Source organism: Pogoniulus pusillus, chromosome 12 (genome assembly GCF_015220805.1).
Source record: "Pogoniulus pusillus isolate bPogPus1 chromosome 12, bPogPus1.pri, whole genome shotgun sequence".
NCBI lineage: Eukaryota > Metazoa > Chordata > Aves > Piciformes > Lybiidae > Pogoniulus > Pogoniulus pusillus.
Genome location: NC_087275.1, coordinates 1,096,248 through 1,113,803, shown reverse-complemented (window position 1 = coordinate 1,113,803; position 17,556 = coordinate 1,096,248). Strand labels below are relative to the sequence as shown.

At 47.2% G+C, this 17,556-nt stretch overlaps 1 protein-coding gene across 1 annotated transcript in view; it reads right to left on the bottom strand.

Annotated features, from left to right (window-relative positions):
• CRYBG3 (crystallin beta-gamma domain containing 3) overlaps positions 1–17,556 on the bottom strand; it is a 105,571-nt gene that overhangs the window by 65,969 nt on the left and 22,046 nt on the right. The window contains exon 6 of the mRNA XM_064152197.1: positions 913–1,352. Within this exon, the coding sequence (XP_064008267.1) occupies positions 913–1,352 (440 nt within the window). The remainder of the gene's footprint in view (positions 1–912; positions 1,353–17,556) is intronic.

Genomic DNA, 17,556 nt, shown 5'->3' with positions numbered 1-17,556 from the left:
TGTAGATCAACAATACTGAATGCCACTGAACAGTGTGGCCAGCAGGACAAGGGAGATTCTTGTGCCTCTGTGCTCAGCACTGCTCAGGCCACCCCTTGAGTGCTGTGTCCAGTTCTGGGCTCCTCAATTCAAGAGAGATGTTGAGGTGCTGGAAAGTGTCCAGAGAAGGGCAACGAAGCTGGGGAGGGGCCTGGAGCAGAGCCCTGTGAGGAGAGGCTGAGGGAGCTGGGGGTGTGCAGCCTGCAGAAGAGGAGGCTCAGGGCAGAGCTCACTGCTGTCTACAACTACCTGAAGGGAGGTTGTAGCCAGCTGGGGTTGGGCTCTGCTGCCAGGCAAGCAGCACCAGAACAAGGGGACAGTCTCAAGTTGTGGCAGGGGAGGTCTAGGCTGGATGTGAGGAGGAAGTTGTTGTCAGAGAGAGTGATTGGCATTGGAATGGGCTGCCCAGGGAGGTGGTGGAGTCATCATTCCTGGAGGTGTTCAAGCCTGGCTGGGGCACTTAGTGCCATGGTCTAACTGATTAGACAGGGCTGGATGATAGGTTGGACTGGATGAGCTTGGAGTTCTCTTCTGACGTGGTTGATTCTATTCTATTCTGTTCTGTTCTGTTCTATTCTATTCTATTCTATCTTTAACCTCACTTAAGGCTTGGGCATATCCACATTGGATTCATTCAATCTAGAAAATCTTCTTTCAAGTTAGATTTTGTCACAGTCAACTTCTCTTCATTTATTTAAGGTGCCTGCTACTAGAGTTTTGCACAAAGTTGAGTCGAGGACACTTCAACCATCCTTACCAATGTCATCCTTCAGCAGAAGTCAGCAGAACCGAGTCAAGGTATATCTGTGCATGTGCACACATACACACCTACTTTAATATTTTATATATTTAATACTAAATTAGTAAACTTACTTTTGTGCATCTGCAGATGGTTTCTGGCCTCCTTGAAGATCCTGTGAGACTTCTTTCCCAGTATTATTTAAGATGTCATTGCCTTTATTTACAGAATCCTCTTTTATTTTAGAAGCAGAACAGAGAGGTTCTTCAATTGTTGGATGCTTTGGCTGCATGTCCACCAGAAAGGAGTTTCTGTTGTGTAAATCCTTTTCACATCTGTTGCATGCATCTTTGAAGGTAGAGGCTGGTTTGGATTCTACCAAGGAAGATTTTGTTGCAATATTAAATAAGCTTCCAAGAAAATGAAAAAAGCCTTCTCGGGGTTGTTTGTCTTTATTTGCTGTCCTGACTGCAGGACTCAAACTAGGAAGGCTATTAGCCTTTTTCAGCTCCTCCTGGACTTCAGACTTGTCAAGGTCTTCTGTGGAATGGTTCTTCTCTCCATTTTGACAAACCTAAGATAAATATAAGAAGCATATTACAAAGACATGTCCTCTCATTTCCCCATATAGCCAAATCCCTTAATTTTAATTAACTCCCAAACAGAGCACTCCTTTCAGGGAAGCTCTTTAGAAGTTCATTTTAAGATAAACGCCCTGTGCTGTCTTCTCTTGTACTAAAAAGTCCCTATTCCACAAAGAGCCAAGTGGACTACATAGTCCAGGAGATTCAAAACCTGCTGCTATGGAAGTAAAATCGCAGGAGGACAGTCGGAGAACAACTACTTCGATCGCAGAAAAATTCCCTGGGAAGAAGCAAGGAGCAATTTTTCACACTCCAGACTCTTGTGTGGACACAGGAAGCACAGCCTCACAAACAAACCTAACTACACCGGTGAGAAGAACAGCTCTCAGCGTTCAAATACAAACAAGAACACCACAGCAAAACATTAAGATACCAGAGCCTTAAACACAAGGGTAACCTGCACCTGCAAAACATCCAGGAGAATCAGAGAATGGGTTAGGTTGGAAGGGACCTCAAAGCTCAGCCAGTTCCAATCCCCTGCCATACACAGGGACACCTCCAACTAGAACAGGTCACTCAGGGCCTCATCCAACTTGGTCTTGAACATCTGCAAGAAGGAAGCAGACACAACCTCCCTGAGCAACCCGTGCCAGTGTATCACCACTGTCACAAACCCTTTCCTAACATCCAGTTTGAGTCTCCCCTCTGCTAGTTGAAACCCATTACTCCCTGTCCTGTCATTACAAGACCTTGTCAGTAGTCCCTCCCCAGCCTTCCTGTAGCCCCTGGAAGGCCACACTAAGGTCTCCTGGAAGCCTTCTCTCCTCCAAGCATCTTGGTGGCCTCCTCTGGACTGGCTCCAACACTTCCATGTCCTGCTTGTGCTGGGGGCTGCAGAACTGCACCCAGGAGTGCCGGTGGGGTCTGAGGAGAGCAGAGCCAAGGGGCAGAATCCCCTCCCTTGCCCTGCTGCCCACACTGCTCTTGCTGGAGCCCAGCACAGGGTTGCTGTCTGGGCTGCACTCACACTGCAGGCTCATGTTGAGCCTTTCATCAAGATCAAGAACAGTATTTGGACAATGGGAGCTCACAGCTCATGTGCCAGAGATTAATCCCACATGCTACCCTTAGCAACCCTATGTTACACCCTTTGGCCAGCTTTCTATCAACTCCACATACTTGGTAGAAGAGCCCAACCCCCACATCACTAAGGTCTACCATGAGCCTACTCTCTCCAGGCTAAACAATTACAGTTCCTTCAGCTGCTCCTCATTAGACTTGTGTGCTAGACCCTTCACCACCTTCATTGCCATTCTCTGGTCAAGCTTCAGTACCTTGATGTCTTTCTTGTAGTGAGGGGTCCAAAAATGAACAGAGTATTTGAGATGTAATCTCACCAATGCTGAGTACAGAGGGACAATTGCTTCCCTATTGTTTCTGGCCACACTATTCCTGATGCAGGCTAGGATGTTGTCAGATATCTTGGCCACCTGAGCACACTGCTGGCTCACATTCAGGTGGCTGTCAACCAACACCTCCAGGTTGTTTTCTGCCAGGCAGTTTCCATGCCCGAAGTCCCAATGCCTGTAGTGTGGCATGAGGTTGCAGTGACACGAGTGTAAAACCTGGCACGTGCTCTTGTTAAACCTCATGTAATTTGCCTCTGCCCAGCCAGCCTGTCCAGGTCCCTCTGCAGAGCATTCTTACCCTCAAGGAGACCAAGACATCCACCTCACTTGGCATCACCTGCAAACTCACTGAGAGTGTGCTCCACCCCCTTATGCAGATCATTGATGAAGACATTAAAGAGAAAAGGCCCCAGTACTGAGCCCTGAGGAACACCACTTCTGCCTGGTCACCAACTAGATTTAACTTCATTCACTTCTTTGAGTCTGGCCAACCAGACAGTTTTTTCTATCCAGCAAAGTATACGCCCATCCAAGCTGTAAGGTGTCAGTTTCCCAGGAGGATGCTGTGGAAAAGTGTCAAAACGATGTGCTAAAGTCCATGCAGACAACCTCCACAACCCTTACCCTCCACTGTGGTCACTGGAGCTGATTCCTAGCTCAGACATAAAAAAAACTGGGAACAGAGAAACGTAGAAGTGGAAGCTCTGAGTGGAGAGGTGAACAATGTAGGGTTAGGCCATAGAATGGCAACAATGGATAAGTTAAGATAATTTCATTGGAGCATCCAGAGCTTTGTGTCTGGAAGCACAGCTTGGACCTTCCCCTTGCTGCTTCTGCTGCACCCACTGCCATCTTTCCCTGCCACAGTTTTGGCTGCCGTTGCTTTTGCTGCTTCGCCGCTGCTTGACCCCTTCCCCATCCTCCTTAAGGATATTACATTTCTGCAGTAGTTTATTCTCCTTATACTGATACGTTAAAACTGTAAGAAATATGACTGCATTTCTCCTGCCTTTCCAAAAATCTGTGTTGCAGTGAGTTTACCCTAACCCGAGACATCCACTAAGCAAGTCATCCTGTCACAGAAAAACATCAGCTTGGTAAGCTCACCTGCTTCCCCACATACTGCACCAATCAATAGCTGCTGCCTCACAAAGGTATGCAGTCACCTGTGTAGCACTCAGGCATTTATTTCTAAGTCAACCCTCAAAATGAGGATGACAACCATGCAGCTCAGAGATGTACTGCAATACTGGTTAGTATCTTCGGTACCAGGCAAGCTACGCGAAGTAACATGCATACCTGGGACGAATCTCCTGAGTAATTCATGTCTTAGAAGCCAAGTACTTTGCACAAGAAGAATACAAAACACAAACAAGAAAAAATCTATATTCAAAATTGGATAATCCATGAATGATTCACCATAGCAACTCCTAAATTCTATTGTCAAAGCTTCACTTTGACCAATATCTCAGCATTCTTCAATATCAGGTTTTGATTCAACTTTTAACTGAGGGACAGAACTTCTCCCTTGCTCTATGATGAATATCATTCTCTGGGAAGAACTTCCTCCCAACATCCAGCCTAGACCTGCCCTGGCACAAATGGAGACTCTGTCCTCTTGCTCAGTCGCTGGGTGCCTGGCAGAAGAGCCCAACCCCACCTGGCTGCAGTCTCCCTTCAGGGAGTTGTAGCCAGCAATGAGCTCTGCCCTGAGCCTCCTCTTCTGCAGGCTGCACACCCCCAACTCCCTCAGCCTCTCCTCACAGGGCTGTGCTTCAAGCCCCTCAACAGCTTCATTGCCCTTCTCTGGACACCTTCCAGCACCTCAACATCTCTCTGGAATTGAGGAGCCCAGAACTGGACACAGCACTCCAGGGGTGGCCTGAGCAGTGCTGAGCACAGGGGCACAAGAACCTCCCTTAACCTCCCTTGTCCTGCTGTCCACACTGTTCCTGAGCCAGCCCAGGATGCCATTGGCTCTGCTGCCCACCTGGGCACTGCTGCCTCATCTTCAGCTACTCTCTCCCAGCACCCCCAGCTCCCTCTCTGCCTGGCTGCTCTCAGCCACTCTGTCCCCAGATTCAAACTAATCTGTCAAATGGAAAGAGTATCTCAGTGCAGGAAGTGCACCCAAACCTTACTGCTTTCTCTGCAGATATAAACCATTATAAACATTTATATTACTACAATATCTATGAAGTTACCTGATAAATGTATTCATCACAAAATATTACACTTGAAACTTGTCAGCAGTTCAGTGTTGTGAAGTTTTGTTTTATGGCTGTTGGGTTTTGGTGTTGCTGGTTGGTTTTTGTTTAAAATAATTTGTACTCAAGAATGAGTGGGGTTTCTTATTCTAACAAACATGGGAAATTCCTCACCTGGCATAACACTTGTGAAGACTGTGCTTCTTATTTGTAAGCATAAATCATGCCCTGCATGAAAAGCTGTTTTGAAGTCTCTCTTTCCAGAGACAGAAATATCTTTAGATTTTTCCTTACTCTTAAATCTTCCTTTCCTTACTTCACTTTTGGTAAATCAAAAGAATAGGAAGTTTTAATCTGAAAGAGTCTTTCCCCAAAAACCCAAACACAAAACCCTACCAAATCTGTGAATACTTCACACACACAGTATCACACAGTACCATTAGGGTTGGAAGAGACCTCACAGATCTTCAAGTCCAACCCTTTACCACAGAGCTCAAGGCTAGACCATGGCACCAAGTGCCACGTCCAACCTTGCCTTGAAGTGCCCCAGAGATGGCGACTCCACCACCTCCTCGGGCAGCCCATTCCAGTGTCCAATGACTCTCTCAGGGAAGAACTTTCTCCTCACCTCCAGCCTAAATCTCCCCTGGCGCAGCCTGAGGCTGTGCCCTCTTGTTCTGGCGCTGGCCACCTGAGAGAAGACAGCAACCTCCTCCTGGCCAAAACCTCCCCTCAGGTAGATGCAGACAGCAATAAGGTCACCCCTGAGCCTCCTCTTCTCCAGGCTAACCAATCCCAGCTCCCTCAGCCTCTCCTTATAGGGCTTGTGCTCAAGGCCTCTCACTTGAAGACGTACACTGACATTAAGTCCCAATACAGAAACTATGTAAATCCTTCTTTATTCTCTTCAGTGTAATCAACCTTACTCACCATATATTCTCCCTCCTGCTCCACTTTGCCCTTGCTCTGAACAGCAGTATGAGCTATCGCCTATGAAATCTCAATCTGAGGCTGAATTACATTGTAGGCATTATACAAACAAGAGTGGGTTTGCTACATATTTCAAAGTTTGTATTTTAAGATAGCATCACACTCACATTCCTGAGATGAAAGCATGTGATGTGTAAAGCCAGTAAGCCTTTAACACAGCAGCAGCCTTCAGGCACAAGAGCCTGATGAACACAGCAGTATGGTGGCAATTCCACAATCACCAGAGATTTTGCTTTTTGTTTCCTGAGCCTCTTTTTGAGCTTGTCACTGACAGAAGCACCCAGCAAATGCTCAGGAAAAAAAGGCAAGGGTGTTATCCTTTTCCTGGTATGTCCCACAATTTCCAACAGTCAGGGCCTTTAGTTAACCCAGACAGCGCAGCTGCAGCAGCGTCAGTCAGGCTTGAGCGGTTTGACAGTCACAACAGCGAAAGCACACCAGTGACTTCTATCAGTTACACTTCATGCCACCAGTTCAAAAGACAGAAATAAATCCTCTGCCAGCATCACAGCCATCTGAACTGTTCCTCTGGCTTACCATACAAACAATAGCTTGTGGATTAAAACATATGTGCCAGATCCCCTTTGAGATTCTGGCTGTTGCAAAGAATAAAAGCTTCCCTGCCACAGCTTTGGTTTTCTGTATGAACTGCCATCAGCCTTCCCCTCACCTCCCCGTTCCTCTTCTTTGTGAGCCTTCCTGCTTGTGACATGCCTCATAAAGCTTTAATTAGCTTTTATTCCTTTATCAACTTGCTACTCAGAGTTTCACTGCCAAGCCCTGGGTAACCTGGCCTGACCTTAGAGTTGAGTCTGCTTTAAGCAGAAGGTTGGGCTACACAACATCCTGGGGTCCTTTCAACCTGTATTACCCTATGGTCCTGTGACCTCCCATGCAACGAAACCACTGCAGAGCTCAGCAGAGTGTGAAACAAGATTATGACTTAAATCAGGTGACTGAGGAGACTGCAGCAACAGCTGAAGCTGTACCTGCTGCGCAGTCAGGTAGTGTGGTCTCACCTTGCCGGAGCAAGTGTTGCACAGAAACTTGGCAACTGGCATCCAGAAGACAAGGCTACAATGTCGTATGTCAAGCATGATTCTTACCTAATCTTACAGCCTGTTTTCCAGGCTGTAATCCACTCCCGACTGTAGCACAGACACGTGCCCAAAGCCCAAATGTCCCTAGGCAGTCAAGCACAGGGCTTGCTACCACTGTGACCCCTGGAAGCACAGAGAGTGCCTGCAGCAATGCAACAGGAGTCTGAAACAAGATTGCTTTGCCAGGTTTGCCTTGCCTCACGTATCATCTAGAGCTGTCACCAAGTAGCCACTCTTTCCCAGCAGTCAGTGGCAAAAGTTTAAATTGCCATAGGTACTTATCAGCAGAGATTACCTCCTCTGCCAAGGATACCAGCTCTTCTACTACCCTTACAGGTGAAGCAAAGACACTAACAGCATTAGAACACAGACTAAAACACAGCTACAATAGCCAAACATTTCAGTTTTCACTCCCCATGAACCGACATTCACTATGAAGCAAAACCTCCAGACAGCCACGTGAAGATCTCACACAGACCATCCTGTCCTGTTCTGCTAGCAGCTGCTGATGGAGCATCCTGTGTATTGCACAGGTATGTTCACCAACTTTAGCCATATCTCACTTTCAGCCGTGAGAGCAGACAGCTAGGCATCACGATTTTACAGCCATCATTCACCCACCCCAGGGACATTCAACAAGTCATTTAACCCCAACATCCCAATTTACTTACCTCTAAAACTGCCACAGCACTACCTAGGAATTTCTGTCCCTAGCATGTAGAAACAGATGAAGAGCTTCATACTGAAGCGATGGGTGTGCAAAGTAGCATGTTTAGGCACTGCTATCTCCAATACCAGAAGAATAACTATGTGCCTAGCTTAGCTCTGATCTTCCAACGTAAACTAAGATGGCAGCATCTAATTTAACAATTACAAACATCTCATTCAGTCTCTACAACAACACAGTATGTGGATTTTCTAAGCTAAACAAAATCCAGTTAAACAGACTGTATTGGTGCAAGGATCAGATATCTGCACAGTCATAGAATCAAAAAGTTGGAAGAGATCTCCAAGCTCAGCCAGTCCAACCTAGCACCCAGCCCTGGCCAATCAACCAGACCATGGCACTAAGTGCCCCAGCCAGGCTTGGCTGCAACACCTCCAGGCACAGAGACTCCACCACCTCCCTGGGCAGCCCATTCCAATGCCAATCACTCTCTCTGCCAACAACTTCCTCCTAACATCCAGCCTAGACCTCCCCTGCCACAACTTGAGACTGTGTCCCCTTGTTCTCTTGCTGCTTGCCTGGCAGCAGAGCCCAACCTCACCTGGCTACAGCCTCCCTGCAGGCAGCTGCAGGCAGCAATGAGCTCTGCCCTGAGCCTCCTCTTCTGCAGGCTGCACACCCCCAGCTCCCTCAGCCTCTCCTCACAGGGCTGTGCTCCAGGTCCTTCACCAGGTTGTTGCCCTTCTCTGGATACCTTTCTAGCGCCTCCACATCTCTCTTGAATTCAGTGGCCCAGAACTGGACGCAGTACTCAAAGTGTGGCCTGACCAGTGCTGAGTACAGTGGAAGAATAAGAAACCACTACTGCCTGTTTTTCAACAGACTTCCCTTCTACAGCAAGTTAAAGCACCTTTGGTGTAATTTCCTGCTTGTTTTCAAGGAGTGGGACACACATGAGATAAGCTTTTGCTTTTTCAACTGCTGCAAGGAAAAGGAGTTATTAATTCTCAACCAAAATAAGGCAATTCATAGGGAAAACTACTAAAAAAGAACCAGAGTGAAACATAGATTAAGAATGAGATTTAAGAAAATTGGCATAACATTAAGAAAAAGTCAGGAAAGAGTAGTGCCAGACAGCAGGATACACAGCAAGTGGAGAACTCTAGCCTAACGTCCAGTTACTGCTGCTCACAGAAGCACTGATTAAAAAAGCCACATACTGACAAGAGCAGGATTTTGCTATTTACACCAGTAATCACAGTGGGGACAGGAGATGACACAAAGGAGTGCCACCATTGCCCAAAACTATTGTCTTAACTAAATGATCAGAAAAAGAAGGGAAAAAACAACCCATGGATTAACAGACAGCCTTGGAGTGGGTTTGGAGGGATTTAGGTTAAAGGTGAATTCCCTAGCTCTACAAATAACTGACGCTTTTAACCCTTGAATGCTTTTGTATACTGGGAAACTTTCTTTCAAATTCTGTTTATTTTCACATGAAAAATCAGATCATGACACCCTCAGAAGACAAGAGTAACCAGAAAACTAAGGAAAAGACAGCATCTTCATAACCAGGAGTAAAAGTTAAACAGGAAAAGACTTGTCCTTAAACCATACCAGTTTTGCATTTTCATAAAACATACATTTAAACTCCATGACTACTTAGCACTGGAGAAGGCAACTGCCTCTGTTGGAAGTTCAGCACCCAGGCTTTAAAAATGTGCTTATCCATTTCACTTCTTGAAATACCAAAGAGTCCTTATGTAGATTTAATTTGTCAAACGAGGAAATAAAAGATAAAACAAACATCCTTTGAAACTCTACTGTTCTCCTAAAATAGAGGAAGCACACAGATGCACCTTCCCTCACAAGAACAAAATGCACGGGAGCAAGAGCCAATGGCATCCTGGGCTGGCTCAGGAGCAGTGTGGGCAGCAGGACAAGGGAGGTTCTTCTGCCCCTGTGCTCAGCACTGCTCAGGCCACACCTTGAGTACTGTGTCCAGTTCTGGGCTCCTCAATTCAAGAGAGATGTTGAGGCAATGGAAGGCGTCCAGAGAAGGGCGACAGGGGTGCTGTCTACAACTACCTGAAGGGAGGCTGCAGCCAGGTGCAACAACATGACCCTGTGGTTAGGAGGAGGGTGGCCCAGCAAACCTGTGCAGGGCATTCCAGGTTGTGTAGCAAGATGCCAATGGTAGTAAGCAGTTTGGCCTGGGACTTCAGAGAGCACACGGCACAGCCTCGAGCATGGTGTCACCATAGCCCTGAGTGCTGAAGGGTTGCATTTCATCAGGCCCTGGGTCAGAGGTGGGCTGAGAGCAGGAGGAGGTACAGGCTGTGTGCAGTGGCATCCTCCAAACAAGGGTCTGACCACAAGCTCAGGCTGATCACTCGACTGATGTGATGGTGCCAGTGAAGAAGACCTTCCTGGGCTAAGGGCCAGAGTTGTGCTTGCTCACAGCCAAGTCCCATTTGCCCTGTATCTTCCCTGGGATAGGACAAGCTGCAGCACAGGAGTTTCCACCTCAACACAAGGAGGAACTTCTTTACTGTAAGGGTCCCAGAGCACTGGCACAGGCTGCCCAGAGAGGTTATGGAGTCTCCTTCTCTGGAGATTTTCAAGGACTGCCTGGATGAATTCCTCTGTGACCTGAGCTAGATTGTGTGGTCCTGCTCTGGCAGGGAGCTTGGACTCGATGATCTCCTCGGGTCCCTTCCAACACCTAACATCCTGTGAGCCTGTGAACAAGGTAGGCTGAAAGGAAGTGGATGTGAAGGTGATGTAGCCTAAGCTTCTGCTGCAAGCACCTCCAGTTACAGCAGGGCTTCATCCAGCTGCACTTGAAGTATTTCCAAGCAGTAAGATTTGTAACTTCCTTGGGGCACCTGTATCTGATCACTTTCATGGTAAAGGAGGGCCTTTGAGGTGACTAGAATATCCTTTGTTCCCACCTGCATCCCTTGCCTCTTGTCCTACTTGTTGCAACTCCAGAAGGTACCTGCATTGCAGCATGACTACAGTCCTTGCCAACAGATTTTAATACTGTGTCTATTATTTAACTGCAGCCACCTGTATGTTACCTTGAAATGAAATTCGTGTGAGAAAGCAAGGCCACAGAATAATCTCTCCATGTGTACAGTATACAGTTAACAATTAGCAACAGGTTTAATTTGCAGCAACAGAGCTTTAGATAAGTCTTTTCCTTAATATATTTTCTAATTACAAGGTTCATGAAATGGGTAGAACAGTTGTATGGTGATGATGAAGTCATCTTAGAGATCTCCATCCCTGGAAGTCTTTGGGAACAAATCAGACAAACTTCTGCAAGGTATGAGAGACGCAGAGATGTCACCCTGGGGCAGATATAATCTTTGCAGTAGCTTCTGCTCCTGTGTTTTGTATGAAGGTTGAGACTGCCTTTGGTGAATACAGGCAACTAGCACCTAGGCTTGAGCCTGGGGGCCACAGCATAAAACATTTCACTTACTGACATACTGAAGTCTAAATTGTACATTTTGTATATTGTATTTGTATACACTTTTTAAAAGATTTGCTTTTGTCTGACAGATCTCACACAGCAGTTACTGTGCTGAGATGCTTAAGAATTTCTTCCTAAGCAGTCACAGGAGAATATGCACTGCTACAGGAAGAGTACCTGCAGACAATCCCACCCTCTCCGCCACCCAAAAGGGGAGCAGCTCACTTCTCCGAGTTGCTTCCAATTCTCCATTACAACTTCACTAAGAGGCATCATTTTTCTAAGCTTCAATTCTGTCTTCTCTCCAATTCAAGCTATGCAAACCAGCAACCATTCCCCATACAGGCTACCAATAATTCAGTTGTGTTTTTTAAAGAGAGCCAACAGAATGAAGCTCTCAAATGAGCTGAGACCAGAATTACATTTGAAGAGAGAGATACAGACAGAAATTAGAAAGCAGATACAGCATCCACAGCGACCCCCTGGAATTCTCCTCCAAAACTAAATCTATAGTCCTCAGTGCTCATTTCCTGCTCCTCCAGCCCTGTGTCAGGTGGGAGCTGCTTTTATCAGGACAAACATGTAAGGAGTAGGCCTGTTTTGGGGAGAAGGACTGGAGCACTGGGGAACATAGCTTTAGTTTTGGGTTGGGGGAAAATTCAAGGGGGTGGCTATGGATGTTGTGTCTGCTTCGTAATTTCTGTCTGTATCTCTCTCTCCCAACAGAATTCTGTTTGAGAACTCCATTCTGTCGGCTCTCTTTCAAAACCACAACATACAGGGAGAAGCCAGGTGAGAGTTGCAGCATAAGCACACCCAACAAGAGTATTGAGTGACTTCTTCCCAACTGCATTAACATGACTCTCTCTAGACCATGGCTAGCTAAGCAGTACTGTTAATGTGTTTGGCAGCGTTTCCCCACAATCCAGCTAACACTTAGGTCCCAGGCGTACGCCTGCGTTTTAAGGGTGTTGCCAACACTACCACTGCTACGATGCATCTTCAAACAACAAAGTCACTGCAGCGCTACAAGTGAGCATGTACTGTATGCCACGGAACACAGAAACTTCAGAGCACTAAACCTGCAGGTCAAGAACTGTTCAGATCCACACAACCACCTGTGCAACACTCACATTGCTCAAATGGAGCACTTTGGCAAAGAGCAGCGCTTGCAGCTCCAGTTCAAAGAAACAGAAGCAACCCAACGTCTGTAAGTAAGTAGCAGTGGGTGTGGGCATGTGTTCTGGCAAGGAACTCATGGACCTGGCAAAAATATTTCAGTAATACTTTCTTAAAACTGATTGAATGATGAGTGATAAAGGCACCTTGGCAGAGAAAGTTCAGGCTGCATGTTTCCGTGAAGGCGAGTATTAAAATACCTTATCCTCCCTTTCTGAGCTAAACATCTAACTGCAGGGGGAAAATAACAGGAGTAAACTACAGAGCTGGCAACTGAAGTGCTCAAGTGATGGTTTGGGAGTTACCTGCCCCTGCCCCACCCCCCCTTACAAAATCACCCAGGTTAGACTCAGCCAAGCTGGACCTTAAGGAGTGAAGCTTTCTATTCACAGCTTAGCACAAGAGACAAGCAGAGAGTTACAATAGTTAAAGCTATAGACAGAAACAGACAAGTTAAAGGTAATACAGAAACACAACAGCCCTGCCAGAAACCAGAGTGCCCAGGAGGGGCTCCCAACCACCCTTCCACCTCCTTTCCACCTTTCTATCTTATCCCAGAGTATACCTTACGTGCAAGGTGATTTTGGAGGACTGGCAAGGGAGGTTAGAAAGCAGAAGGATTAGTTACACAGCAGAAGTCCAGGCAGAAAGCACAGACTCCAACAGAGACACACACACACACCAGCTGCAACAGAGACACACTGTCTTATCTATGTATGTGTTCTTGGTTTTATACATGTCAGCAAGCCTATGAGTGAAGTGGACATCAGCACTGTTTTCTTTTCACAGACTATCATCTAATTGCTCTCATTAAATTATCCAAATTTCATAGAATCACAGAATCAGTCAGGGTTGGAAGGGACCACAAGGATCATCTGGTTCCAACCTCCCTGCCATGGCCAGGGACACCTTACCCTAGAGCAGGCTCCCTAAAGCCCCACCCAGCCTGGCCTTAAACACCTCCAGGGACAGGGCCTTAACCACCTCCCTGGGCAACCCATTTCAGCCTCTCACCACTCTCATGCTCAACAAATTCCTCCTCACATCCACCTGAACCTACCCACCTCCAGCTTTGCTCCATTCCCCCCAGTCCTGGCATTCCCTCACAGCCTAAAAAGTCCCTTTTTTGTAGCCCCCTTCAGATCCTGGAAGGCCACAAGAAGGTCACCTGGGAGCCTCCTCTGCTCCAGCCTGCACAGCCCCAACTCTTTCAGTCTGTGCTCACAGCAGAGCTGCTGCAGCCTCTGAGCATCCTCCTGGCCCTGCTCTGGACACTCTCCAGCATCTCCACATCCCTCTTGTCCCAGGGGCTCCAGAACTGGATGCAGTACTCCAGGTGGGGTCTCAGCAGAGCACAGCAGAGGGGGAGAATCACCTCCCCGGGCCCTGCTGCAGCCCAGGCTCTGCTTGGCTCTCCGAGCTGCAAGTGCACACGGCTGGCTCCTGTTTTGCTTCTTGTACAGCAGCACCCTTAGGTCCCTCTCCTCAGGGCTGCTCTCCAAACAGTCTCTGCCCAGCCTAGATTTGTGCTTGGGTTTGCCCTGACCCAGATGCAGGACCTTGCCCTTGGTCTTGTTGAACCTCCTGAGGTTGGCTTGTGCCCAGGTCCCTCTGGACGGCATCCCTGCCCTCCAGCCTGGATGCTGCACCACATAGCTTGGTGTGGTCAGCAAACTTGCTGAGGCTGCACTCAAGTGGCTGAGTTTGCCTCAAACTAGCACAGCTCAGAAGAGTCAAATCACTGCTGCAGGTCAACACATTTCCCAGCTCTGCTCACCTAGTCAGCTATAATTTTAGATGTCCAATCTCTTGATGCTAATAAGAGACTTACTCACTATTTTGCCCCATCCCCTGCCAAGATAGTCAACATATAGAATCACAGCTCATAGGTCTACATGAAAGCCTGCCAGAAACATGATAGCTCATTAACCAGTTGACAGAGAGACACAAGATTAGGCACTCCTCACAAAGTAAACTTTCTGTAACAATAAACCACATTTTTTTATCCAGCCCATAATAACCTTGATGACTCCATGGTCAGAACAGAAATGTCTTTCAATATCATACTTTATCCCTCTCAAAGAAGACACTTTTAGTTCTCTAAGTGTTCAGCTGCATTCTAGTGATCTTTGCACAAACCAGTTTGTTTTGGCCACTGTCAGACACTGGACAGCATGGTGTTACCAAAATGCAAGTGTGTGTTGGAGGGAGCAGTGGTAGAGAAAAACTCCCCAACCAGTCAACCAAAATATTTTCTTCACAACAAAATTAAAAGGGGAGATGGGCTGTCCAGCAACAGAAAATGAATACTTTCTCCATCTCCTCTGAATCAGTGCTTACCACTTAGATGCATTTGCAGGGCACACAAAATATAAAATTCAACAAGGCCAAGTGGAAGGTCCTGCACCTGGGTGGGTGCAATCCCAAGCACAACTCCAAGCTGGGTGGGGAATGGCTGAGAGCAGCCCTGAGGAACAGGACCTGGGGGTCTGGGCTGATGAAAAGCTCAACAGGAGCCTGCAGTGGGAGTGCAGCCCAGACACAACCCTGTGCTGGGCTGCAGCAAGAGCAGTGTGGGCACAGGGCAAGGGAGGGGATTCTGCCCCTTGGCTCTGCTCTCCTCACACCCCACCTGCAGTCCTGGGGGCAGCTCTGGAGCCCCCAGCACAAGAAGGACATGGAACTGTTGGAGCCAGTTCAGAGGAGGCCACCAGGATGCTGAGAGGGCTGCAGCAGCTCTGCTGTGAGGACAGGCTGAGAGAGTTGGGGCTGTGCAGCCTGGAGAAGAGAAGGCTTTGAGGAGATCTTACTGTGGCATCCCAGTATCTGAAGGGGGCTCCAGGAAGGCTGTGGAGGGTCTATGGACAAGGTCTGGTGATGACAGGACAAGGGGGAATGGGTTTGAACTGGCAGAGGGGAGATTCAAACTGGATGTTAGGAAAGGGTTCTTTGCAGTGAGGGTGGTGAGACACTGGCACAGGTTGTCCAGGGAGGTTGTGGCTGCTCCCTTCATGGAGGTGTTCAAGGCCAGGTTGGATGAGGCCTTGAGCAGCCTGTTCAGGTTGGAGGTGTCCCTGCTTATGGCAGGGGCTTGGAACTGGGTGATCCTTGAGGTCCCTTCCAAGCCAAACCATTCTCTGATTCTATAATGCTAGAAGTACCTGTTACAATGCATATAGAACCGTTCCAGTGTATCAGAAAGTTTTGATCAGTGCAAGAAAGGGGGAAGTTAGGCAGAGAGTTCCCAGTACTGTTGAGTGGCTTGCATGTTCCAGTAATGCTAGAACTATTCCTTTTTCATAAAGCTTGTACATACGAACACCAGGTACTATCTAAAAGATAGTGCAATGTACATTGTAACACTTCAGACTTCTAAAGATAAGTAAAAAAAAAAAAGCAAGAAAATAGTTATTTGGAACAAAACTCTACAGCATTAGTATTTGCACCAGCTTTCAGCACAGTATTAAAAGCCCACAGCCTCTGAGAAGACTTCAGTGTCTTTAAAATATAGAAAATGTGCTTCTATTGCACATTAAGAACCTTCTCTGTTTACCAGAATCCTTTCTGCCTGCATTTCAAGGCATAAAATCGATAATCCATGGTTTATGGTAACAGGAAGGTATTCAGTGGCATTTTCCAGGAGCTCCAAATTGACAGAGCTATCTTGGATCCATAGGGCTTCGGAACAAACATCACCACGCTGGTTTGCACCTTGATATAGATAAAATACAGCATGGAATTGTTCTTGAACTATTAATCCCATAGGATTAAAGCAGGTCTCTGTGAAGGCAACTGTGGTATCTCTTCACCTTTGGCAAAGCCCAAACAGTTCCCAGATACTGAAGATGCATGTACAGAGACTTTCCTTCTCTATACAATGTCAGTGCTCAATAAATGCAACAGAGAATAGAAATCACAGATTCGGTGTGTAAAGAAAGCCTACAGCACCCCCAAATAAATCTGACCAGTCAAGGCCCTTTTGGGCAAGTAGCCACAATATTATCTGTGTTGAACAACTGGGGGAAGGAACCGAAAAACCAAGCAAAAGTGCTTTGTGGATCACTAAAATGGCGTTGGCAGAGCATGATGTGACAGGAACAAAGACAACTGCTCTGTACATAATTGTTTATGATATCTGACCAAATCTAAGCATGACTTCATGGGCAGCCACCGCTTCGTGTCAAGCGACACGGAAGGAAGCCTGCTCACTAAGATCAGTAAAAAGCTTACAAGGCAAGAGAAGCATGGTTAACACACTGGTGAGGAACAGCCAGCACGCTGACAGATTTCAGCAGAAAGATCTGGCAGTGCTTTGGCTGGCAACGAGCAGCCCTTGGGCCAAGCAAACGTTTGTTGGTCAGGTATTCCTAAAGTACATAGGAATGGTGCTTTAGAGGAGTGCCTGAAACCATTGTTTGGAAAATAGCACTAGCTTCCCTCCTCACTGCCTAACTGCATGTAAAATCAGCACTAGCCTCCCGTCCCCCAGATGTGAAGCACAGTATTCCAGGCTTCTGCAGGTGTACCAGTACCCTGCCATAACAGCTCCCACCCAGGAACCACAGAATGGTTTGGGTTGGAAGAGACCTTAAAGATCATCCAGTTCTAAGGCCCCTGCCATAGGCAGGGACATCTTCCACTAGACCAGATCGCTTAAGGCCTTGTATCTATTTCCAGGAGGGGACATCCATGTCTTCTGAAGTCTAGTCTAACTCTACCCTCTTCCAGCATAAAGCCACTCCCCCTCATCCTATCACAACAAGCCCTTGTAAAAAGTCCTTCCTGAGCTTTCTTGTAGGCCCCCTTCAGGTACTAGAAGACCACTATAAAGGTCTCTCTGAAGCCTTCTCTTCTCTGGGCTGAACAGCCCTGACTCTTGCAGCTTGTTCCCATAAGGGAGGCACTCTAGCCCTCTGATCAGCTTCATGGTCCTCCTCTGGATCTGCTCCAGCAGCTCAATGTGTTTCTTGTGTTGGAGGCCCCAGAACTAGATGCAATACTCCAGGTGGATTTCACGAGGGTGGAGTAGAGGGGAAGAATCACCTCCCTTGTCCTGCTAGTTGGACTTCTTTTGATGCAGCCCAGAATATGCTTGGCCCTCTGGGCTGCAAGCTTGCCAGCTCATGTTGAGGTTTTCATCAACCAACACCCCCAAGTCCTT